This window comes from Anguilla rostrata, chromosome 4 (assembly GCF_018555375.3).
Source record: "Anguilla rostrata isolate EN2019 chromosome 4, ASM1855537v3, whole genome shotgun sequence".
NCBI lineage: Eukaryota > Metazoa > Chordata > Actinopteri > Anguilliformes > Anguillidae > Anguilla > Anguilla rostrata.
The window spans coordinates 13,558,903-13,583,661 of NC_057936.1; the positions used below are offsets into that span (position 1 = coordinate 13,558,903).

The 24,759-nt window shown below is 43.0% G+C and overlaps 3 protein-coding genes across 5 annotated transcripts in view; 2 read left to right on the forward strand and 1 right to left on the reverse strand.

Annotated features, from left to right (window-relative positions):
* LOC135252564 (ran-binding protein 9-like) overlaps positions 1-24,536 on the forward strand; it is a 39,654-nt gene extending 15,118 nt beyond the window's left edge. The window contains exons 10-14 of one of the 2 annotated variants that reach the window (XM_064330792.1): positions 192-327; positions 623-744; positions 1,263-1,414; positions 22,921-23,032; positions 23,607-24,536. In XM_064330792.1, the coding sequence (XP_064186862.1) occupies positions 192-327; positions 623-744; positions 1,263-1,414; positions 22,921-23,032; positions 23,607-23,737 (653 nt within the window). In that variant the 3' untranslated portion in view covers positions 23,738-24,536. Of the gene's footprint in view, positions 1-191; positions 328-622; positions 745-1,262; positions 1,415-1,722; positions 1,835-2,430; positions 3,980-22,920; positions 23,033-23,606 lie in introns of those variants that run through there. The other variant, XM_064330791.1, reaches the window with a different exon arrangement.
* On the forward strand, positions 4,357-6,936 carry LOC135252566 (probable G-protein coupled receptor 141). The gene is made up of 2 exons (XM_064330796.1): positions 4,357-4,825; positions 5,543-6,936. Exon 2 carries the CDS (start codon positions 5,557-5,559, stop codon positions 6,379-6,381), a length of 825 nt encoding a protein of 274 aa, XP_064186866.1. The 5' UTR covers positions 4,357-4,825; positions 5,543-5,556; the 3' UTR covers positions 6,382-6,936.
* On the reverse strand, positions 16,805-22,258 carry LOC135252567 (vacuolar protein sorting-associated protein 8 homolog). Of its 2 annotated transcripts, XM_064330797.1 has the most exons (6): positions 22,160-22,258; positions 21,648-21,695; positions 21,033-21,255; positions 20,725-20,814; positions 18,141-18,212; positions 16,805-18,035 (listed from the first exon to the last, which is right to left on the reverse strand). In XM_064330797.1, exons 3-6 carry the CDS (start codon positions 21,129-21,131, stop codon positions 17,889-17,891), a joined length of 408 nt encoding a protein of 135 aa, XP_064186867.1. In that variant the 5' UTR covers positions 21,132-21,255; positions 21,648-21,695; positions 22,160-22,258; the 3' UTR covers positions 16,805-17,888. The 2 variants fall into 2 exon arrangements, 1 of the variants encoding a protein (XP_064186867.1); XR_010329425.1 differs by lacking the exons at positions 20,725-20,814; positions 21,033-21,255; positions 21,648-21,695; positions 22,160-22,258 and adding an exon at positions 18,653-19,201 and having other exon boundaries at positions 17,967-18,035.
* Positions 24,537-24,759: the final 223 nt, after the last annotated feature.

The following is a 24,759-nucleotide window of genomic DNA, read 5'->3' on the forward strand; positions in this document are numbered from 1 at the left end:
TCTGCATGCTCCCACAAGACTACAGACCATATGGTACATGTCCTTATGTACGTCTGCCTGTTGCATCGTGTGATGGCATCGCTAGGTGTTTATGTTAGCATTGAGCACAGATTTCAGCATGTATTTTTATGGTGCTATGCTGCGTGCCGGTCTCACGATGTTCTCTCCCTCCCTCTCCCTCGCTCTCTCAGGCTTTGACAGCAGCTGCAGTAATGGAGTGATGTCCAGCAAGCCCCACAGTCACAAGCAGTCTCCCCCGACCCTCTCCAAAGCCGAGCTCAACAGCATAAACTGCGCCAGGAACCAGCAAGCCAACAGTTGCTCCAGGTGACTGCCAGCGGACGAAGGTCTCCAAGCACGGAGTACCCGACTGGAGGATCTGATTCCTCCGTCAGTCACAATAAAAACAGTCCACTGAAATCTGTAAAACCAAGCAGTTGTGGGCCGCTTTCATTAACAGCCCCTCCATGAAGCACAGCTGTAGTTTGTAAACGTGAGCGTGCAGTACGCTGCCGTAGCACACAGACGCATTTGTTTTGCCTCGCAGGCGAAGAATTTCCATTCGCATACAGAGCCCTCCTGGTTTTCAGCTCGTAACGCGTTGTTGACGTGCTTTCCGCAGCAACGACGTGGACATGGAGATGGACCACTATAGCAACGGCGTGACAGAATCCTCATCCAACGGCTTCCTGAACGGAAGCTCCAAGCACAGCGTGGAGCTGGAGGACGGTGACGCAGAGATGGGTAAGATCTCCCCGCGCCTCTTCCTAATCCCAGACTGACAAATTATTTTCTCACCGCCTGTGACATCCCAGCCTATGTTCTGCAGCTGTAGGTAATGCATTGCATGAAGATCTACGATTGCACAAAGATATGCGATTAATCGCCTCTGCATTCTTCTAGAAAACCCACAACGTAGCTCTTCACTTAACATGTTACATGAGAATAAGTGTAAAACAGGCCATTCAAATAGGCCTCCCATTTACCTACGAACAAGAGCATCCGACACTGCCTCAAGCTGGGATTTTGAATAGGGTCTGGATCTAACAGTCTAGAAGTTAGGAATATGGAGTAGAGGTCTGAAATGCCACAGTCTGTGGTAGTCACAAATAAATAATGGAGTGTATAAGGGGTACTTTTTGTAGTAGTAATAATATTGGACAACTACATAGAGTGCAACTCTGAATGCATAGCTCAGTCCAGGCCCATTTGTGGACTGTCATGCTGAGCTTTCTGTGTTGGGGGGCGGGGGGGGCGCGCAGAGGTGGACTCCTCCCAGCTGAGGCGGCAGCTGTGTGGGGGCAGCCAGGCGGCCATCGAGAGGATGATCCACTTCGGCCGCGAGCTGCAGAGCATGAGCGAGCACCTCCGCCAAGAGTGCGGCAAGAACTCCGCCAACAAGAAGATGCTGAAGGTACCCCCCCGCGCATTCTGAAATATTTTATGTACGTATTTGCATGAATATGAAAATTTCGAAGTTCATGGATGGTTTGTGTTCATGTAGAATTTTTCAAAATCTCTGAGCACTTTATTGTGAAAGGAGAGGAGATCCTCAGCCATCACTGCCAACGTGTAACACCCGTCTTGGTGATGGACGGCGGCCATTTTGTCATCGTACATCAGTAGATGCACTTGAGATGATCTGAACATCAAATGCAGTAGACTGTGAAAATGAAACCGTGGAGCCTGCTATTTTTCAGCTTTGTCTAATGTGGTCTGCAGGACGCATTCAGTTTACTGGCGTACTCGGACCCTTGGAGCAGCCCTGTTGGGTACCAGCTGGACTCCATACAGAGGGAACCGGTGTGCTCCACCCTCAACAGTGCAATATTAGGTATGTAACTGACTCTATACGCGTGGATGAACCATGCCTAACAGAATACACCCACATTACAGCAAAGCCTTTATTTTGTATGTGTGAACCAGGGGTATCAAATGAACTGTGGGTTGTGGAATGATTCATAACAGAATTAATAACCTTAATAGCAGAACTCTGTTATTAATTTATTTTAGTGTTTGTGTCTCAATTTAAAAATCCTGTTTCACTTGGCAGTCTTGCATAAACTGCATACTGAAGCTTGATATTTTCATTTGGTAAAATGGAATCACAAACCTTTTTATGTCAGTTTGTCTTATTTACAGATGGTCATTCAAGGTGTTTGACCAAACTAGCGGTGCTGTTAAGTCAATTATGCCATGAATGTTGAAGACAGCATGGTTATCATTTTGACCCCTCGTGCTCTTGTCAGTATGACTATGCCTGATTGGATTGCTGCTTTTCCGAAAGGGTTTTTAATGTTGACCATGGCTACAGCAATATACATGTCCTGATTGGATGACACCAGCAGGACATACAGTGGTGGGTCTCACTACTGTAGCATTTTGTGTAACCGCAGCAACCTTGTTTGACCCTCCCCCCCCTCCCCACAGAGACTCATAACCTGCCGAAGCAGCCCCCCCTGGCTTTGGCCCTGGGCCAGGCATCCCAGTGCTTGTCAATCATGGCCCGCTCGGGTAGCGGCTCCTGCGCCTTTGCCTCCGTGGATGACTACCTGCACTAGCTATGCAAGCTCCGCCCACAGCAACCGGACATTTCCGACGCCCGGAGACGGAACGGCCCGCGTCCCGAGGAACAGGCGACCTCATTTTTTTAATTAGCTAATTACTGGGGGACAGGCTCTGATTGTCACTTAACTTCAGTTTCCTAGTTTACAAAGGCATGGTGCAAACTATTCTTGCCATTATTATTATCATTATTACTATTATTATTATTAGCAGCCTATCTTGCATATAAGATCTATTTGTTCCCATTTTGAAAACTAGTGTGGTGCATGCCACCGATAAATAAATAAAGGCCCCTAAAGTATACCACCTAATAAGTCCCATGGCGTTCCGAGAATCGTTGTTTTATAGGACCATGCACATTTACCACAAGGATGGTATATGTGTCTGCGTGTGTGTTTCTGTGCGTGTGCGTGTGTGTGTGTATATAAAATATACATTACATAAATATATATTTAAAAATTTAACTGACTTATATTGAAGAAATACTGAGTTACCAAACAAAAACCAGAAATAAGGGATAGAAAATTTGTGGCAGAAGTTTCTATGGACACTTAGTGTAAGGCACTGCATGGGGGTGACTCTGGTCAATGGATTTGGGTGATTTGAAATGTAATTGATGAAGAAGATGAAAATGGTATATGGTGTGTCATTTATGATACTCGTATCCAAGAAAGAGCTGGTTCTTATGGTTTATAAACAAGGACGTTACCAACTTGTCTACTTGCTACTTTTAAGTTTTTTTTTTAAATAACTTGCCTCAGAGGTCACCTCTATGTTTTTCCTTGACAGTATCACTCATGGGTAGGACACAGAACATGTAACTGTGTTCCCGTTTATGTCTGTGTGGACACAGGTTTATATCGCTGTGGCAACCTAGATCGCATCAACTTTCTACTTATTACCAAGGTCATATCATCAGGAGTCTATGTCATTCATTTTAAGAGCTTCTGAGCAGTGGAACCACCTCTGTCATGGAATCAAGTCCATAGTGGCTAATGCACAGCATATCAACATACAAATCGTCAAAACGATGAATAGTAGTTATTTTGTTCCAGTGTTTCCATCAGTCCCCACACTTCTCAGAGAGTACAAAGACCAGCAAAAAAGGAAGGTTTAAAGTGACGTTGGTTTGACCATTCTTTTCTTTAAGTGTATTCGTGTCAAAGCTCGTCCTCGAACCTTGCACAACTCAGGAGCCCGATGCCCTCCCTCATCTGTGCTGCAGACGTAGGAGTATTTTTATTTTCGTTATTTTTTCCCGTTCTATTTCTCTTTTCGCTTTCCTAGCCTGACTCTGAAACTCGGTAGACTTCCATTGTACACATTTGCCATTGTAGAGGGATAAAAACCAAACAGTATTGTCGACACTGTGTGGTAATTGCATCTACAATAAAAAGTAAAAAAAGAATACCAAGCAAGACTTGTGTCTGAAGTGTGTGCATCTTGCTTTTTTTATTTATTAGTGTTGCAGCAAGTACTTGTCTGCAGTAAAATCATTAGTGTGTGCTACCCTTACCCATCCACTAAAGTATTATTATGTAGATGCCTGGGTGACTATATATATATATTTGAGAAAATATTTCCAAATATAAATACCTTAAAAAAAAAAAATATATATATATATATATATATAACCCTTTTTTGGGGTCAGAATGTCTTTGAGTCAGGGTGGGGGTCCCTCGATCAGAAAAGGTTGAAAACGCCATCAGACCAATCTTTGTACAAGCCTGAGCCATGTCCGAAACAGCTTACTTGCCTACCATTGAGTATACCAGTTGCATACAACAAGTAAACGGATTCACAGATGACCCTGGTTCTGCCTGAAGCTGAATTTAAAGCCATCTGACCAGCAGAGGGTGGTAAAATTTCACTTTTAAGTAAAGTAGCGCAAATTGTGCTGAATGGAATCCCCTGACTTGTTTGGCAAACTCATATTATGGGAACATTTCACTGGATTTACCAGCACAGGCCGCATTATTTGATTACTCTCATCTTTGGGAGATCCTCGAACCTTGAACTAGAACTACCAGCAACTCGTAAGCCCTTCTGTGGTCAAAAACAGTAAGTTGACACTTCCACAAGTGGGTTGGCCACCTGAATTAACAGCACGCCAAGCCCCCGAAATATGTCTGCAGAGCGGATGTCAAGAAAAAACAGAGCATTACCTCAGTCCTGTGTCACTGTTCAGACACAGAGAAGAGACTGCTCTGATCGGACTGCTACACCATTCACTCCTTTGGGATCTCAGGTTTCTTGCCAGGTAAACTCCAGCACTTCCTTTCCTTCTGTTAACCAAGGTTTCCTAATTGCACTTCCATTACGCCTGTCTTCTTCTATGGTACAGCCATTTGAATAGGTGACAGTAGACCATAAGCTATAAAAAGTGAAATGACAAACGTTTAAGACTTAAAAACTGTAAGACTCCATAATTGTGAAATCGATTGAACTGTGTATAATAAATATACTTGAAGCGATTTAAATAATAATCATATTCAAACCAGAACTTGAAGAGAAATTATGAATGACTGGAAATGTACACTTTTTTGATCGAGAAATAGCTGGCTGTTACAAATTGACTTGTGCTTCCTGTTAAGGAGATATGGCAAGGGCATTTCAAGTTGTTGTTTAAATGTTCAGGCTGGATCCATAGGATTACAAAAGAAATGATTCCATGAACAACATGCATACAATTTTTAATAGATTCTTTAAAACACAAACGTCTCTCACCTGCTAAGGGACTACAGATGAAAATGAGCTCTTGAGCTAACTCTGGCACTATACCATTTGACGCAACTGCGGAAATTTTGATTATTTATTTAAAAGGGACAACACACAGTAAAGATAAACACACACAGAATATGCTAAAAATAATGCCATCGCTTGTATATAATACTATTAGTCAATTGATGTAAAACCTTTATAACTCAGCTTATGAAAGTAAATGTTAAAAAAGTAAGATTTGTTTTCTGCCTTTCAGCTCATCTGGTTGCAATGGGAGGGAACACAACTGAAAATAACCCAACGAATCTCAGCATAGGTCTCCGTGCCTACCTGCTGGTTATCCACACCGTGACGCTGTTTGGTGGGACCCTGGGGATCGTCTTCATGGTCAGATTCCTGAGGCGGAGCAAGAACAAGCTCTCCATCACCACCACCATCATCATCAACCTGATGATGGTCCACGGCCTCTTCCTGCTGACCGTGCCCTTCCGCATCGACTACTACGCCACCAACACCTGGCGCTACTCTTTCGAGTTCTGCAACCTGGTGAACATCGCCATCCACACCCACCTCTACATCTCCTTCTTCTTCTACGTGGCCATCCTGGCGGTGCGCTTCCTGCCCACGCGAGACTGCCACCCCCTGACAGCTTTCGTCACCAGCGTGGCAGTCTGGATCGTCTTCACGATCACCATTTTCCCGCCTCTCTTGCTGAACTACGGAAAACGGGGGAACTACAACAAATCACAGTGCTTCCAGTTCCATGTCGAGATCAAGGAATACGTGAAGTGGCTCGACATCATCATAGCCACCATGGTGATACTGATCTCTGCGGTCATCATGACAATACAAATGCTGTTTCTGGCCAAGGTGGCCCAGTCCAACCCGGGAAACCTGTTCTCGCAGCAGGAATTCCGGGCCCAGCTGAAAAATCTGACCTTCCTCGCCTTCTTGGTTATGTGCTTCCTGCCGTACCATGCCTTCAGAATCTACTATGTGCTACACGTCGATGGCAGGAACTCCAGGCACAATGAGATCTACCTGTCCCGCACAACGCTGTGCTGTCTGGACCTACTCACTTTCTTGGCCATTTAAGGGGGAATGGATGTCTTGGAGTTGTGTAGCCCTGTCTTAAAGTATACATATGTGCAGCTTAAATAGCATTTGTGGCATACTATTGCATATTCTTCCAGTTCAGCCTGTTGTGCTCATTCAGTCTAATCATGGCACTGATCTTACCTTTTGTGAATCTGGTGTGAATATGACCTTGTTCATAGATGGGGCAGAAATCAATATGCAATACAAATAATTGCAATGACAATGTTGGATTAACAAAATCCAAGCTGCTTAACAACTTTTCATTACTTCTTATGAGTTTCAGGACTACCATCTTGACCAATGAAAATAATTGAGGGTGTTGATGGCAATTTCTCATACTAATGATCTAAAGAAGCTCATGTCATTTGTGTTTATTTTCCTTCAATCTTCATAGAACTTTTGCATCAGAATTAAAATGTTTATGAAAATAACAAAATATTAAAGTGGTGTCCACGCATATAGTGTATGTTGTAAAAATAATAAACTTACTTCAGTATTTCAAATTAAATTTGGTAATTAACATATGGTACATTGCATCAACCATGAACTTGATGAATAAAAAGCTCCATAATGCCTAAGGTTCCCTCTTGCTTTAGCAGTGCCACTATCCAACTGTTATAGTATCACCTGAGCAGTTACACATAATTGAACCAGTTGGTAAGCTGAACACTTTTGAATGTCAGTTTGACAAAAATAAGCCGTTTGAGTTTTTAAAAAAAATTTTTATTTTGTACTTCAAGCACCTCCCCCCAGCCATAAAACACAGCTGTGTTGAGTATCCTAAATAAAAAAGGTCCATGTTAAGTAGTTACTGTAACTGCTTTGAACAGCTGCACCAATTAATATTTTAGAATGTGCGCTACAGTGACTTACCGCGCTTGGGCCAAATAATTTCAATTGGTAAATGGTAAATGGACTGCATTTATATAGCGCTTTTATCCAAAGCGCTTTACAATTGATGCCTCACATTCACCAGAGCAATTAGGGGTCAGGTATCTTGCTCAGGGACACTTCGACATGCCCAGGGCGGGGAATCGAACCGGAAATTCAGTCATATTTCAGAAAATGAATTGTAGTTCAATTTATGAACAGGAAAAAAACTCCATGAGACACGTTCAGGGCATTTTTAAATTAGTGAATTGAATTTATGTTTTCTAAACTGACTTAAATGAAATAGAACTTGAATCCAACCTTGTGGCTTTTAATAGAGGAGTGCAGTGCATCATGTCTCATTCACAGAAAGAAAACACGTAACATCATCATAATGAACGGAAACAATGCAATGAAATATAGCTATAGTTTTTATTTACAGCTATGGGCTATGCTATCATTGGCAAAAAAACTGAGTTGTTTGTATCCCAAAGATGAGGTTTTTTATTTCTCCATTTTCCCAACACTGTAAACAGGGTCCTGTGAAAGGAAAAAAAAAGAAATAGTGTGTCTCATGCTCTACGCAACCCTAACATTTTTTTCCAAGAAACATGAGCCCCAGAAATTCAGGTGCACACTAATGCATTCCAGTTAATAGATGTGCTCCTAAATTATTTTTCCAGGTAGCACATATCAATTTTCAGAAGTAAATTCTCCTAAAATGGGAGCACTGTAGAGCCCTGCACTAACGCCAGGAATGAGGAGACAAAAGACAAGCAACCACAGTCATGCCACAGACACATCTAATTAGTATGCTCTTTAATGCCTCACTGAATCAATTAGGCTAAATGACCCTCTGTTAAAGCAGGTGCTCAATGGACAAAGAAGCCAAGCACACTGAAATGGCAATGTCTAAACTGTACCTTGTGCCTTCAATAGGGTAGTATGTCAGGTCAACAAACAGAACTGTTTTCAGCTTGCAACAGTCTCAGGTTAAACAGGAACTAACAATGGCAGCGAAAGAGCAGAGCATAGGGTAACCACACACAGATGCACTTGACACTATAAATACTATAACTACCACATTCTGGGGAACTATATATGAAATATATAGTTGTGGTTAAGTGCAGAACATCTACTTCCCCTTTCCATGTTACAGTACAACAGACTCAGTCCACCACCATACTGCAACTGCACCAAATATAACCTCATTAGGGGTGTGCAAAGACGTCATTATCTGTATCTGTTCAACCAACAAAAGTATCTGTATCTGTATCTGTATTCGGATAGGAAACATGAAGTGGGCGTGGTTTATACTGGAAGTCACGTTAAATCAGGCAAATGTTGTATTTTCTAACCTAATATTCATTGGCAGTGCAATTGTTGTGCCTTCAGAGCATCAAATTGATTTAATGTTGCCATATAATTAATTATGAAATATATTTCCACATCCTCATACTGTACTTTTCATCTCTCTCTCTTTTTTTTATATTTAACTAATCTTAACCTAAGTTGTATGAACTGGCTGAATCGGTGGGGGCGACCTATTTGAATCTATTTGAAGAAACATAATGGCTGACGCACAGAACTTATTTATTAAACGTTTTGCAGCGCAGTCAAAGTTTGCTGGTGTCTCTCTCTCTCTCTCTCTCTCTCTCTCTCACTCCTGTCAAGCGACTACAAGGTGCTCTCCAAGGTTTTGGCAAATAGACTCAAGGAATCATTAGCAAAACTGATCCATCAGGATCAGTCTTATTGCATTCCTGGACGATCCATTATGGACAACCTGTTTAAGATGCGTGATGCAATGGATGTGTGTAAACTGTATGATCTAGATATTGGCATAATTTCCTTGGACCAGGAAAAAGGTGTCAATGACCAGTTTTGATCGTGTCAATCACCAGTTTTTGTTTTCCACACTCAAGGCGTTTGGTTTTGGGGAGCTTTTTATTTCTTGGGTAAAGCTGCTATATAGTGGAGCTTCGTGTATGGTCAAAGTGGGGAGTGGTTTAAGTAGGCCTGTAATAATGAAGAGGGGAATCAGACAGGGCTGCCCAATTTCTGGACAGCTCTACATTTTAGCCATTGAACCTTTGTTATGTAGGCTTAGGGGTAGACTAACAGGACTGTCTTTACCAGAGCTACCAGGGGACGCACCAGTGAGTGTTTCAGCATATGCTGATGACATAAATGTCCTTATTAAGACACAGAGCGATGTGGAGATTTTGGTGGACAGCCTAAAGCTGTATGAGAACGCCTCATCGGCAAAAGTTAACTGGGAAAAGAGTGAGGCCTTACAGCTGGGGGGATGGAGGACAGGGTCATTACCCAGTCTGCCAGGGATGGTTAGGTGGGACAAAGAAGGGCTAAAGTGTCTAGGAGTTTTTCTAGGGACTAAAGACTTTCAGAAGAAGAACTGGGAAGGGATGTTGGACAAGGTTGTTGCTAAGTTGTCTAATGTCCTTTCGGGGGAGAGTCCTGGTTATCAATAACCTGGCTGCCTCAACACTATGGCACAGGCTTCACGTGTTGGAGCCACCAAGAGGTCTACTGGAGGAGACACAAAAACAGCTGGTGAATTTTTTCTGGTCGGGCCAACATTGGGTGAAGGCTGCACTGCTGTACCTCCCTGTACAGGAGGGGGGCCAAGCCATGGTTGACCTGCAGAGTAGGGTTGCAGCTTTTCGTTTGCAGGCTGCCCAGAGACTATTTTATCACCCAGAGCTCAGCTGGATAGGCTTAGCGTGGACTTTGTTGAGGAGGGCTGGAGGTCTTGGTTATGACCGTCAGCTTTTTTTGTTAAATCCAGAGAGAATGGATTTTTCTGCTCTTACCCCTTTTTACAGATCTCTTGTGAAATCATGGTACGTAACGTTCACTATTAGGAGAGACATTACCTGTCCTGGGCGGTGGGTTTTGCAAGAGCCGCTTCTTCATAACCCTCTCTTGGAGATCAGGTTGCTGCAGTCCATCAGTTTTCAGGCTGCCCTGATAAGCGGTGGGGTCACCAAGTTAGGTGATCTCATGGACAGAGGAGACTGGAGGACGGTACATGAGCTTGCCAGAAGGATTGATACCCGGTCAGTACGCCTGGTAGAGCAAGTTGTAGAGAGGGTCCGTGCTTCACTTCCTGGCCCGTTTCGGATGGAAATTCAGAGACTCAAGCAAGATGGCTGGCCAGTCTTGGAAGAGGAGATGGGGTTTCCAGCTTTAGCTGTAACTGCAGCTATTGATGGTCAGCAGGATGCAGATAACTCCATACTATGTCTTAGCACACCTCAGCTGGGGAACTTTGAACGGATCGGTAAAAAAGCTCTGTATCTGGCAGCAGTAAAGGTCCATCACCAAGCCACTCTGAGGAAGGTGAAGCCATCGGGGTGGCCAGGGGTTTTGGGACCAGGTTCTTACCTGAGAGGGTGTTGGCGCTCCCTGTATAAGCCTCCCATAGAAAAGCGTACTGCGGATCTGCAGTGGAGGCTTGTCCATGGGGCCATCGCTACGAACAGACACATTGCACATCTTGATCCAACAGTGGAGGAGACTTGTTTATTCTGTGGGGAGGTAGAAAGTGTGGAGCACCTCTTCTTTGAGTGCGATAGGCTAGCTGGCATGCTAGGGATAGTGAGGCAGTGGTGCACAGGGATAGGCATGTTTTTTTTAGGGAGCTGTACATAGGAAGGCCAAGGTACATAGTTTTAGAGAAGAGGAGGGTGTGTCTGCTAAATTATATTTTTGGGCAGGCTAAGTTAGCAACTTGGATGAGTAGGAAAAACAAAAGAATTGGGGAAGGATCAATAGACGCAGCGAAAATCATGTGTGGACTCATAGCAGCAAGGCTTCGCGTAGAGTTCTCCTACTATACACTTGTGGGAAACAAACAGCTTTTTGAGCACTTGTGGGGAGTAAATAGGGTGCTATGTCATGTGGATGAGGAAGGGGGGCTTAATCTCGGTTTTTGATCCTTTGAATTTATTTTCTTTTAATTTTTTTTGCTGATGGAGTTTGGATGTTTTTTTATATAAGAAAATGGAAGTGTATATGTTTCTCTCTCTCTCTCTCTCTCTCTCTCTCTCTCTCTCTCTCTCTCTCTCTCTCTCTCTCTCTCTCTCTCTCTCTCTCTGAGGATTGTGGGTGGGAAGCAGGTAGGGAGTGTGAGTGTGCTGTGTGGTTTGGAGTAGTGGTGGAGTTTTGACTTTTTGTTTTTTCTTGGTTTAGTGTGTCCTTTTAGTGTTTTTGTAGAACTGAAAAGACTGTTTAGGAAGCCCCCCTTTTTCCCCCGATTTGAGCTGTTTCGGGCTCGTTTCGGGTGAAAATGGGGTTGCTTAGTAGGAGTCAGGGTTTTAAGTGTTTTCCAAACAATTCTGCGTCAGTAGTTGCGATAGGAGAAAAGGTGGGCCATGGGAACATAACCGCGTCCAGGATGAATAAAGCGGTTGTCGTTTTTCTTGCAACTGAGACCCTCGTAAACCAAATTGTTACAGAGGGTTTATCAATAAACGGTAGTTTTGTGGAGGCGTTGCCTTTGTCTTCGCCGGTAACGAAAGTTATTTTATCAAATGTTCCGCCATACGTTGACGATCAAGTGCTTTTAAATGCCTTGTCAAGGTATGGCAAAGTTATGAGTGCGATTAAACCCATCCCGTTAGGGTGTAAAAACGTAATGTCTTTTAGGAGACAGGTGTTTCTGATTTTAAATAAACCTGGTTCCGCTATAGATGTCGCGTGGAATCTTCAAATTGACGGGATAAACCACGTTGTGTTTGCTAGCACTGAGTCAATGAAATGTTTTCAGTGCGGTTCCTATGGGCATGTGAGGCGAGCGTGCCCGCAGAGGGAAACAGCAGGTATTAGGGAGCAGGAAGCGAGGCAGGGAGGAGAGGAGCAGGCCGGCCCTGAGCCTGAACCGGGCCCGTCCACTGTTGGGACAGGGGAGCGGACCGAGAATGATCCGCAAGGAGCTGAGGCTCAACGGGGGACTGTGGGGCAGGGTGAAAGGGAAGCTATCGGGACTGGCGACCCGGAACGAGGCGACGTAACGGGGCCAGGAGCGGAGGTTCCGCTGGAAACCCCGGTTTCCGAGGCGTGTGGTGCCCCGCCGTTTAATGAACAGAGCTTGGTTAGGGTGGGAAGCGGGGAGGCTGGTTGTGGGCCTGTGTGCGGCCTCGATCCGCCGGGGGAAGTGACCGCTGCGCCCGAGGAGGGCGAATGGAGTAGGGAAGGGACAGAGGCTGACCCGGACGAAGAGATGTCCCTAGATGAGGAGGATCATTTTTCTGAATCCTCCCAGACGGACGAGGTTGGGTCTGCTCTAAGAGGTAAGGGGAAACTCATTTCTGTAGAGCGGCTGGTTTTGTTTTTAGATGAAACGAAAGGAAAAAGCGTCGTTTTGGAAAAACATTTTACCGATGTTGCACGGTTTGTCATGTCTGCTCAAACCGCGTTGAAAAGGGCGACGCTTGAAGAACTCGATAATAGAAAGCGATACAGACTAAAGAAACATATAGTTGCGGCTAAGAACTTGTTGAAGAAAAGGAAGATCACTATAGACTAGTAGACATGGCCCACTTTCTCTCGTTTCGTTTACTGCTTGCGGAACTTTGTTTTTTTTATATATCAATGAGTGCGGGGATTCATGTAGCTTCTTTAAATGTAAACGGCTGCAGAAACTCTTCTAAGAGAACGCAACTGTTTGGGTTAATCGAACAAAAAAGAATAAATATTGCTTTTATTCAAGAGACACATGCAGACGGTATGAATGAGTGTGAGTGGCGGAATGAGTGGAAAGGGGTTAGTGTTTTTAGCCATGGGAGTAACACAAGTGCTGGGGTAGCAGTGTTGATATCGGGGAACAATATCACAATGGTGTCATCAGACGAGTTTGTCCCAGGGCGATTGTTAAAAGTTGTAGCTAAGATAGATGAACAGGAGGTGGTTTTGATAAACGTTTATGCACCCAACGGAGACCGAGAGAAGATTGTATTCTTTAATAAATTGGAGGAAGTGGTGGCGGATTGTGACTCAACTAGAATGGTTATAGTGGGGGGAGATTTTAATTGTACAGAGAATTTTGCAATTGATAGAAATCATGGGGAGCCCCATTCACGCTCAGCAACCAATTTGACTAGAGTTGTACAAGCTCAGGAATTGGTTGATATATGGAGAACACAGCATCCAGTGGCACGCCAGTACACCTGGAGAAAAATTAATCAAAATCAGGTCTCAATGGCTAGGATCGACAGGTGGTACTGTACAAAATCTTTTAGTAATCAAATACTCAGAAGCTGGATAACTCCAGTTATGTTTTCAGACCATTTTTGTATTTCTTTATTTTTGGGGGGCACAGGTGGTGTTCCTGGGAAATCATACTGGCATTTTAATGTAAAATTGCTAGATGATTGTAAGTTTTTGGACCACGTTAGAGTTTGAGGCAATGGTGGGAGTTAGGAAAGGTGCACATTAAATTGTTTTGTCAGGCATATACACAAAATAGCACTGGGGATTTGAAAAAACGGGTGGGTGAGCTGGAGAGAGAGATCTTGAGTATGGAGAGTGTTTTAAGCCTGGGGAATAATGCCCAGACAGTGGATGGTTTGAGAGAGAAGAGAGACATTTTGGGCAAAATTATGGAGGAGCAGGCTAAGGGAGCCATGGTTTGTGCCCGGATCATTCAATATAAGGACATGGATGGTCCTACAAAGTTTTTTTTCAATTTGGAGAGGAAGTCATTGGGCAGCAGGAGAATGCTTTGTTTGAGGCTGGCTGACGGGAAGGAGGTGCATGACCAACGTGAGATGCTGGAGGCGGCTTTTAATTTCTATAGCCACCTGTTTACTCCGGAACTCAGTGGGCAGAGTGAGGCTGCCAGGCTTCACAGGGATCTCCCGGTGTTGCCCGAAGAGCAGGCTTCTCTCCTGGAAGCTCCTTTGACATTGGAGGAGCTTACTCGGGCTGTAGGGCAGATGTCTCCAGGAAAAACTCCTGGACTGGATGGCTTGCCTGCGGAATTTTTTAAAAGATTGTGGTTGGTGATTGGGCCTGTTTTTTTTGAGGTGGTAAGAGAGTCAGTAAGGGACCACGAGCTGCCTCAGAGTTGCAGGAGAGCAGTAATTACACTCTTGCCAAAGAAAGGGGACTTAAAAGACCTAAAGAACTGGCGTCCGGTAGCATTGTTATGCACCGATTATAAGATTCTATCCAGAGCCATTGCAAATAGGCTCAGCGAGAGCTTATCTTACATAGTACACAAGGATCAGTCCTATTCTGTACCGGGCAGGATGATCTTCGATAACATTTTTTTAATCAGAGATGTGTTGTTTCTATGTGAGTCTCTCAACATCAATCTGGGGGCACTCTCCATCGATCAAGAGAAAGCATTTGACCGAGTGCATCATGGATACCTGTTCCAGACCTTGGCTGCTTTTGGCTTTGGACCTTCTTTTATGGATCTAATAAAGGTCATGTATAATAAAATAACAAGCCTGGTGAAGGTGAACAATGCTCTTAGCAATCCCATAACAATTTTGCGAGGGATTCGCCAGGGCTGTCCACTGTCAGGGATGCTTTATACCCTAGCAATCGAGCCCTTGCTGTGCATGGTAAGACGAAAAATGACCGGCATGGTTTTCACTGCTGTTCAGCCTGCACACAGGGTACAGGTGTCCGCTTACGCTGATGACATCACAATGTTTATAAAAGACCAACAGGATGTGGATGCCATTGGTGAAAGTTTAGAGGTCTTTCAAAAAGCCTCTAATGCAAAGGTGAACTGGGGGAAATGTGAAGCATTCCTGGCAGGGCGGTGGGAGGGGGTCGCCCCCCCACTGCTTCCCCAGCCACTGCAGTGGGGCAGGGAAGGCTTGAAGGTGCTGGGTGTCTTCCTAGGGAGTGAGCAGAACATGCTGAAAAACTGGGAGGGGATGCTGGACAGGATCAAGGCACGGCTGACAAAGTGGAGGTGGTTACTACCACAGATGTCATTCAGGGGGAGGGTGTTGGTGATAAACAACCTGGTGGCCTCCATGCTGTGGCATAGACTTTCCTGCCTGGATCCTCCCCCAGGACTACTGAAAGAGATTCAGTCAGTGTTGCTGTCCTTTTTTTGGGGCGGGAACCACTGGCTGCGCCCAGCAATACTTTATTTGCCTGTGGAGGAGGGGGGGCAGGGTCTGGTCGACGTCTGCAGCAGAGTGGCGGCTTTTAGGCTACAGGCAGCCAAGAGACTGCTGTACACTGCCGAGCTGAGCTGGGGGCCAGGAGCCTTCTTTTTCCTAAGGAAGGTGGGGGGTTTGGGCTGTGATTGGCAGCTGTTCAGAATGGACATTTCCAGGCTCCGCACAGAGGGACTGCCTGGTTTTTACTGCAGCATGCTCAAGGCTTGGGGGCTGCTGAAGGTAGAGGGGCGGGAGGAAGCAGTCACAAGGGACTCTGCGCTCCAGGAGTGTCTGTTTTTTAATCCCCTCTTTCCTGAAGCGGCGTTACAGTCTGGACTGTCCCTCCACACCTTTGCTAGAGGTGGGGTAATAAGACTCATCCATCTTCTGGACATTCAGAACAGGCGCTGGAAAACTGCTGTGGAGTTGGCAAGGGATCTCGGTGTCCACTCTGTTAGGAGATGTGACAAGTTGCTGGGCGGCCTGGCCAGCTGTATTCATCCTCACGTGCGGGAGGTGGTGGAGGAGGCACTGGCTAGAGGTGGACATTTATTTCTAGACTGTCCCAGACTGGTATCACTTTTTCAGTTTTTAAAGCATTTACTGCACTCACTGGGGGTTGAATTTGGGGAGTGTCTGTTTATCTATAGTATGATTTACTCAAGGCTATGAGGGGGAAAATCCAGATAGTCAATTTTGTGTTGGGCCAGGCCAAATTGGCCATATGGGTGACCCGGAAGCACCAGCTAAGGGGAGCAGGCCCAACAGAGGTGTTAATGTGGTTGCGGTTTCTGCTCCGAGCAAGGATACGGCTGGAGTTTGAATTTTATCTGCTGATGAATGATTTGCCTGTGTTCAAGGATAAGTGGGGTTTTCAGCAGGTCCTGTGTGCAGTAGTGGGCAATACACTAGAATTGAAGGTGTGAATAGGAGACATGGGGATAGTGGTGTTAGTTTTAAGTGTTTTCTGTGTGTGGGACTGGAGTTGGTTTCTTTTTTTTCTGTTTGGTTGGGGTTTTGTTTTGATTAAGACTGTGTGATTAATAATAAACGGGGTTTTAAAAGTCAAAAAGTTTTTTTATATAAGAAAATGGAAGTGTATATGTTTCTCCTCTCTCTCTCTCTCTCTCTCTCTCTCTCTCTCTCTCTCTCTCTCTCTCTCTCTCTCTCTCTCTCTCTCTCTCTCTCCCTCTCTCTCTCTCTCTCTCTCTCTCTCTCTCTCTCTCTCTCTCTCTCTCTCTCTCTCTCTCTCTCTCTCTCTCTCTCTCTCCTCTCCTCTCTCTCTCTCTCTCGTCTCTCTCTCTCTCTCTCTCTCTCTCTCTCTCTCTCTCTGAAAATAGAGATATCCATGTGGCAGGTAATCTACCATTATACAATGGGTGCACTAGGATTACTGGACTTTTGTTATTTTGATTAAAAATATCTGATTAGGACATGAAGCGATTTTTGATCATCAAAGCAAATCTTAAAATACTTGAAATTTCAAGACCAAATGTAGACATATGATTGGCAACTGAAACTGAACAAGACACTGATAGGCGATAGATTAGCTCCTAACAATCTGCACTTGAAAAATGGCATGAACATTTCTATGTTTTGGCCAATTTCACCTGTGTTTAAAATAAACTGCCAATACTGACATTATTGCCATTATAATCATTAACATTATTATAATTGCAGGGATTGCTATATTACTGAATTTTTTCCATTTCTGAACGGTTGCAAGCTGAGAACATAAATAGAATTGGTTCTCTTCGAGGTCAAGAACGCGCGCGCACACACACACATAATAAGACCCTAAAAAACTAGAATAAACTGAAAAGCGTACAACTTGAAATGAGCTCATCAATGAACACTATCCCTGAACAGATGCACCGTATTGTGTGTTTTGTGTTTAAAATAAGGTCATATGTACCACATCAATCAATCTGTCTTCCTGTGGGCTATACACTCAAAATGTTACAAATCTACACAGGCTTGTAAATCAACACAAGATATGTCTAAACTCAAAACAGGAATAGATCAGCACCCACACATTTTCAAAATGCAGCACACATTCTGTTTTGCATGAAAAATGCATGAATCCTGCATTAATATGGTCTTTGCAGATTCAAAACTGGCGGTAACCTCTTTCAATATTAGAGTTACAACCATAGGTTTGTGGGTAGAGAAGACATTTCACCCCAAATTATTTTCATATGAATTAACTGCTAGACTTTATGCTTGTAAGACTTGATGTTTGACTATGCAAGACAAGTTGGTCCAGCAGAGTATCAACCCTAAGGTTAAAGCCTATGGTTGCAGCTGCTGTACATTTAGGTCCTGCAGAACTGCAGCATCTAGAAAAAGGCCACGTCATCAGCCACACTGGGTGAAAGAACCATATCCTCAGACAGCACGAGTCAACAGCTGCACCTGGTGGAAGAGCCATGTTCTTACAAATCAACAGCACACCCTCGTGGAAAAGCTGTGACCTCAGACTTGCTAGTCAGCAGCAGCAATGGCACAGACCTGGTGGAAGAGCTGACGGTTAGCAAAGAGGTTGTCCTCAGCCTTGGCTAGCTGGCGAGCCAGGAAGGTGAAGAGGCTGCCAATCTGGGAAGGGCTGAAGTCTGTGCTCTCCAGCATCACCTGCAGACACACATCTTGCATATGAATGTCATACTGACACCAAAGGGCACAGTACATAAGTGATTATTAATGCTGAGCTTTTTTGTCTACCAATCTTAGACTCACCTGTAGCAGGATGTCTATCATTCTCTGGTGAAATTCAATTGCTTGCTCGTCTTGCTCCAGATCTTCAAATGCCTAGAAACAACATTGTGTTCTAATTATCAGAGCGTGCAATGATTTTCTTGTGCTAATGAATCTGCCATTGCATAGCCAATTGACTGAATTGATGTCTTTTTCAGAAATGGTTTTCCAAAGATATGTCATTATGACACTAGAACCCGTTAAACATTATAGAATATTTTTATGTAATTTCTTCTTCTTTTTACAACATTTTAAACATATTATGGCCAAATTATTACTGCAAAACTGTGAGCAAGTTGCATTTACAAATCAGAAGATAAATGCAGTGCTATATCAAAATGTATTAGCTTAATACAAAATAAAACATAAAACACAAAATGCATTAATATCGAGAGTACACCACTGATTGTTTACAGGCTTAACCGTGTTCAGAAAAAGTACATTCCACAAATTCCAACTTGGGGGAAATGTTTCTCTGCTTCCTCTAACCTTACCAGTGCTAGCACATTGAGGAATTCTCTTGTGTTGTACTGGAGTAATGTGCGGATGAATGGATAAGGCTCTTTGCTTGCTTCAATACCCTTCAGTTGTATGCTCGTCAGGCAGGTAAACACCCAGAGCAAAAACAAGGCACTGCTTTAAACCTGATGACCAAAACTCAATGTTTCCCACAATGCGTGGTCACTGCATGATAGCTTTTGGAATGTTTACTGTTTTTACTCTAAAGATAAAGAAATAAATAAAAATTCATAAGTTCCCAACAATAGTTTTGCACTTGTGTTGGCCTGTTTACTGTAAATGCAATGAAAATTAATTGGTTTTACAACTATACAGGAATTACTAGAGTAAACAAGTATGTTTTCTGCTTGAGTTTTGGGCATCACCTGGTGATGTCAAATTGTTTAACTAATGTGTCCTTTGATTTCTGGTTACTGTATATTCAACAAAAGTGACACCCATCAGATTTTGGTTTAACGATCACTGACCCAGCATTTTACAGCACTAGCTCTAGCACTAGCTCTGCTCATATGAAGAGCCTGTCCTTGGACCGCAACCATTTTCTCTGTGGGCTTCTGGTTTGGTCATTAGCTCTCACCTGTGATTTCACTGTTTGAACCATATTGTCTGGGATTACACCAAAAGGATATGCTTGGCCAGTCAAGCAACAGCTAAAATGAGAAAAGCACACATGGTTTCAATCTACAGATGGTCTTCTGAGCATTTAATAGTTTTTAAGGAGTACCTAAGGTGGTTTTGTGAAAACACAGGGATACGTTTGGTCAGATGCAGTAAGCATTTAGTCATGCACCTTGCAACAACCAACTCTATTCTTGATATCGTCAATGACCTAACTCAGTGGTGTCAAACTCGTGCCATGGAGGGCCGTGTGTATGCAGGTTTTCATTCCAGCCTCAGATCTTGATTATATAATTAGTTAAATTATTTGCTGAATTAGGGATGCAGGTTTGTGCACAATGGTGACCCGACGTCTATGGTGACCCGCATTGTCTAAATAAAAATTTTCTTATATTCTGTTCTTCAATGCAGTTAAACGCATATGGCTGAATGAGTAATTGGACTCAATTAAGGCAGCATTAATTGGTTGGAATGAAAACCTGCATACACACGGCCCTCCATGGCACGAGTTTGACACCACTGATCTAGATAATAAGAAAAAAATGACTTCACCAACCATACCATATTCTTCTTGATTAATACATAAAGCTTTGTGTTTCATGACTGGTAAATAACATTTCTTAATAATTATATTACTGTCCAAATTAAGACAGCAGTTACATCACACTGTTTTTAACATACACACTCACCTTTTCTCTGCTGTGACCTCTTAATGCACCACTGATAAACACAGTACTATTTGGAAATAATTTATGATCCCAGTCAAAACAAGCTCACTAATTATTTTCACATAGTACTGTGTTTAATAGTGGTGTGTTAAGAGGCCACAGCAGAGGAAAAGCAAGTTGACACAGGAAAAAAAATAAGGAAATACCTGTACCTTGATGTGAAGCACTAGCCATGCCTCCTACCAATTCCTGTTATAATACTGTTAAGATGACTGAATTAGAGAGAACAGGTCTGTGGTGTGGGGATGACTGGTTTAAGCAGCCACACCTGCCCTGGGTCAAGCTAATTAGACCTGGCCAATTGGATAATTGGTAAAGAATTAGATAATTGGCCAGGCTAATTGGACCCGGGAACAGAAGTGGCTGCACCTGTGCGTAGTGAGGTAATCAATGCGCACAGGTTAAATCTGCCATCCCCACTCACACAAGGAGAGCCTCTGTCATGACTGTTTTACATCTGCTCAGTTGGCTGTAACATCTTGCCGACCCTTGTAAATAAATGTGGACTGTTGGAACATCATCTCCCGATGTCTCTGTGCTGGAGGGCCCCTTGGAAAGCCACTTTGGTGACCTGTGGCAGGCCTGTTTGCCACAAGGTCACTGTTGCCTCAATTTTTGGTTCACTACCTAAATATTAGGAATTATTCTTTTCAGTGTTATAACTAGAAAGCAAGTGCTAGAAATTACTATAGGTCACCTACCTCAATGGGTGTGATGTAATCACTCATTCCTTTGTTAAACACAAAGATCAAAGCATCACACAATCTGTGCTGTCTGGATAAACAGACCACCTGTGAAACAGAAGTCATGTCACCTTGAGCAGAGCAGACAATGCTATTAAACATTAACATAGACTTTTCATATGGCATTATAAAACATGCTAAATGCTAAAATATATATTAAAAGGTAAATGAGCACATTATTGCTTAAATAAAACCTAGACTAAACTATGACAAGTCTTGGTCACACGATGAGATACTAAAGTGTTCAGAAGCACACCATCCCTCACCTGGTGAAGGTCAAGGGTCATGACATCAAGGTGGGGTATGAGGTCATCAAGAAGCTCTGTCATGCCCTGGTCATCATAGTGTCTCACCATGTCTTTCATGACCAGTGGGGGGATACTTGTTAGCTGGCCTGCAGATATGTGGGGCTGCAGGCACTCAAACAGGACCCCAAGCGCTACTGCATGCTGGATTAATTTCTCATACACCTTTCCAAACAGCACCCCCCTGTGGTGGGAAAGGATGGTAATAAAACAAACAAAGTTGAATGTGGAGGGCTTGAGCCATTTGCTACTGTCAGTATAGGCAGTATTATACATATGATCAGTTAATATTTTCTTTCTTATAATATTTAAATAAATATTACTATAAATGTAAATAAACTAAATAATTTATAAGTGTGGCACTTTTGCAAAGTGCACCAGTCCAACTGTGAAGAGTGCTCCACAAACAATCCACAAATATTGTCTCAAGAAATACACATTATAGTCTCTGGCATGCACCAAATTCCTAGCAGGCAAGCAGACTAGTTGCAGCTTCTTTTCAACCCATGTGATATATAAGCTTATTTTGTGCATCCCACACAAAATTTTCCATGATCATTTATACTAAATACTCACGTTTTTGTTGAACTTAATGCAGCAAGTAACACAAAGGGGGTATGTTTTCTGAAGACAGAAATAAAAATAAGAATGTGCGTGAATCTTTTGTTTAAAAAAAGAGTAAAGGATTTTAGTCCAAACATAGCTCAGGCATCTGTTCAGAGATTATTTTTCCAGTTATTTTTAGTTATATCTACTATACCGGACTGCTAGACTTGGTTGTCCATTACACTGAAATTGACTAGCGGTTCCATATACAAATTGAATAAGGAACCACCACTCAGTTTCACTATATCACTATGCCTCACAAATTTATTTATTTTTTCTCAAAATCAGAAAGTATCTTTTAAGAGATTCTGCATAGACAGCTACACAGCAGTTGGAAATACAGACTGCTTAAGTGGAGCTTCCCTGAAAACTACTGACTTTGCATCTGAATATAGCACTGACAATATTTGAACATAAACATGAGCAAAATCCATTTTATGTTATTGGTATACTAAGACAGTGGGTGGTTTCCCATGATGCACCTGGAAGTGCTCTTCCATGACCTGAAGTTTTCCTTGTTCAGGACACCTCCTCAGTGATAAATCCACATAGGCCAAGAGCAGCTCTAACACCTGAGGAATCAAATGCAGTGTCTGAGCTATATTCACTCACATACTACATTTATACCTTAACTTCTTTCATCATCCAATTTTATCAAAATCTTCAGAACAGAACATAGCCTGCCATGGTGACATTATTTAGCCTAAATTGTTAGCTGACCAGTAACGTTACGTGTCCGTGGAGCTGAAAGTATCACTGGAGTATCACCGGAGGTTATTGGAAATAACGTTAGCACAGGAAATGAACTTCGTGTGCATGAACATGATTTGCCGCATGAAATTAAAGCCTGTATATTTATGTTAATTGCAAAACGTGGAATCAAAAACACGGGATACAAAACTAATATTCGAATGCTCAAATTTTTGTTCAAACTTAAAAAAAAAAAAAAGGATTTTCAAATAGTTTTCGAACTTCAAATATTTTTGACAGCCCTAATGTACGTATCTGCATTAATATGTAAATTTCGATGTTCATGGATAGTTTGTGTTCATGTAGCATTTTTCAAAATCTATGAGCACTTTATTGTAAAAGGAGAGGACCCGTCTTGGTGATGGACGGCGGCCATTTTGTCATCGTACATCAGTAGATGCACTTGAGATGATCTGAACATCAAATGCAGTAGACTGTGAAAATGAAACCGTGGAGCCTGCTATTTTTCAGCTTTGTCTAATGTGGTCTGCAGGACGCATTCAGTTTACTGGCGTACTCGGACCGCTGGAGCAGCCCGGTTGGGTACCAGCTGGACTCCATACAGAGGGAACCGGTGTGCTCCACCCTCAACAGTGCAATATTAGGTATGTAACTGACTCTATACGCGTGGATGAACCATGCCTAACAGAATACACCCACAGCAAAGCCTTTATTTTGTATGTGTGAACCAGGGGTATCAAATGAACTGTGGGTTGTGGAATGATTAATAACCTTAATAGCAGAACTCTGTTATTAATTTATTTTAGTGTTTGTGTCTCAATTTAAAAATCCTGTTTCACTTGGCAGTCTTGCATAAACTGCATACTGAAGCTTGATATTTTCATTTGGTTAAATGGAATCACAAACCTTTTTATATCAGTTTGTCTCATTTACAGATGGTCATTCAAGGTGTTTGACCAAACTAGCGGTGCTGTTAAGTCAATTATGCCATGAATGTTGAAGACAGCATGGTTATCATTTTGACCCCTCGTGCTCTTGTCAGTATGACTATGCCTGATTGGATTGCTGCTTTTCCGAAATGGTTTTTAATGTTGACCATGGCTACAGCAATATACATGTCCTGATTGGATGACACCAGCAGGACATACAGTGGTGGGTCTCACTACTGTAGCATTTTGTGTATCCGCAGCGACCTTGTTTGACCCTCCCCCCCCACAGAGATTCATAACCTGCCGAAGCAGCCCCCCCTGGCTTTGGCCCTGGGCCAGGCATCCCAGTGCTTGTCAATCATGGCCCGCTCAGGGAGCGGCTCCTGCGCCTTTGCCTCCGTGGATGACTACCTGCACTAGCTATGCAAGCTCCGCCCACAGCAACCGGACATTTCCGACGCACGGAGACGGAACAGCCCGCGTCCCGAGGAACAGGCGACCTCGTTTTTTTAATTAGCTAATTACTAGGGGACAGGCTCTGATTGTCACTTAACTTCAGTTTCCTAGTTTACAAAGGCATGGTGCAAACTATTCTTGCCGTTATTATCATCATTATTACTATTATTATTAGCAGCCTATCTTGCATATAAGATCTATTTGTTCCCATTTTGAAAACTAGTGTGGTGCATGCCACCGATAAATAAAGGCCCCTAAAGTATACCACCTAATAAGTCACATGGCGTTCCGAGAATCGTTGTTTTATAGGACCATGCACATTTACCACAAGGATGGTATATGTGTCTGCGTGTGTGTTTCTGTGCGTGTGCGTGTGTGTGTATATAAAATATACATTACATAAATATATATTTAAAAATTTAACTGACTTATATTGAAGAAATACTGAGTTACCAAACAAAAACCAGAAATAAGGGATAGAAAATTTGTGGCAGAAGTTTCTATGGACACTTAGTGTAAGGCACTGCATGGGGGTGACTCTGGTCAATGGATTTGGGTGATTTGAAATGTAATTGATGAAGAAGATGAAAATGGTATATGGTGTGTGTCATTTATGATACTTGCATCCAAGAAAGAGCTGGTTCTGATGGTTTATAAACAAGGACGTTACCAACTTGTCTACTTGCTACTTTTAAGTTTTTTTTTTTAATAACTTGCCTCAGAGGTCACCTCTATGTTTTTCCTTGACAGTATCACTCATGGGTAGGACACAGAACATGTAACTGTGTTCCCGTTTATGTCTGTGTGGACACAGGTTTATATCGCTGTGGCAACCTAGATCGCATCAACTTTCTACTTATTACCAAGGTCATATCATCAGGAGTCTATGTCATTCATTTTAAGAGTTTCTGAGCAGTGGAACCACCTCTGTCATGGAATCAAGTCCATAGTGGCTAATGCACAGCATATCAACATACAAATAGTCA

Excerpts from the sequence above, each read along its gene's own strand:
- LOC135252566 (XM_064330796.1), top strand. The coding sequence starts at position 5,557 with ATGGGAGGGAACACAACTGAAAATAACCCAACGAATCTCAGCATAGGT.
- LOC135252567 (XM_064330797.1), bottom strand. The coding sequence starts at position 21,131 with ATGAAAGACATGGTGAGACACTATGATGACCAGGGCATGACAGAGCTT. Across the intron at positions 18,213-20,724 it reads ATTACATCACACCCATTGAG|GCATTTGAAGATCTGGAGCA; the intron begins GTAGGTGACCTA and ends TGTTGTTTCTAG. Across the intron at positions 18,036-18,140 it reads TGATAGACATCCTGCTACAG|GTGATGCTGGAGAGCACAGA; the intron begins GTGAGTCTAAGA and ends GTGTGTCTGCAG.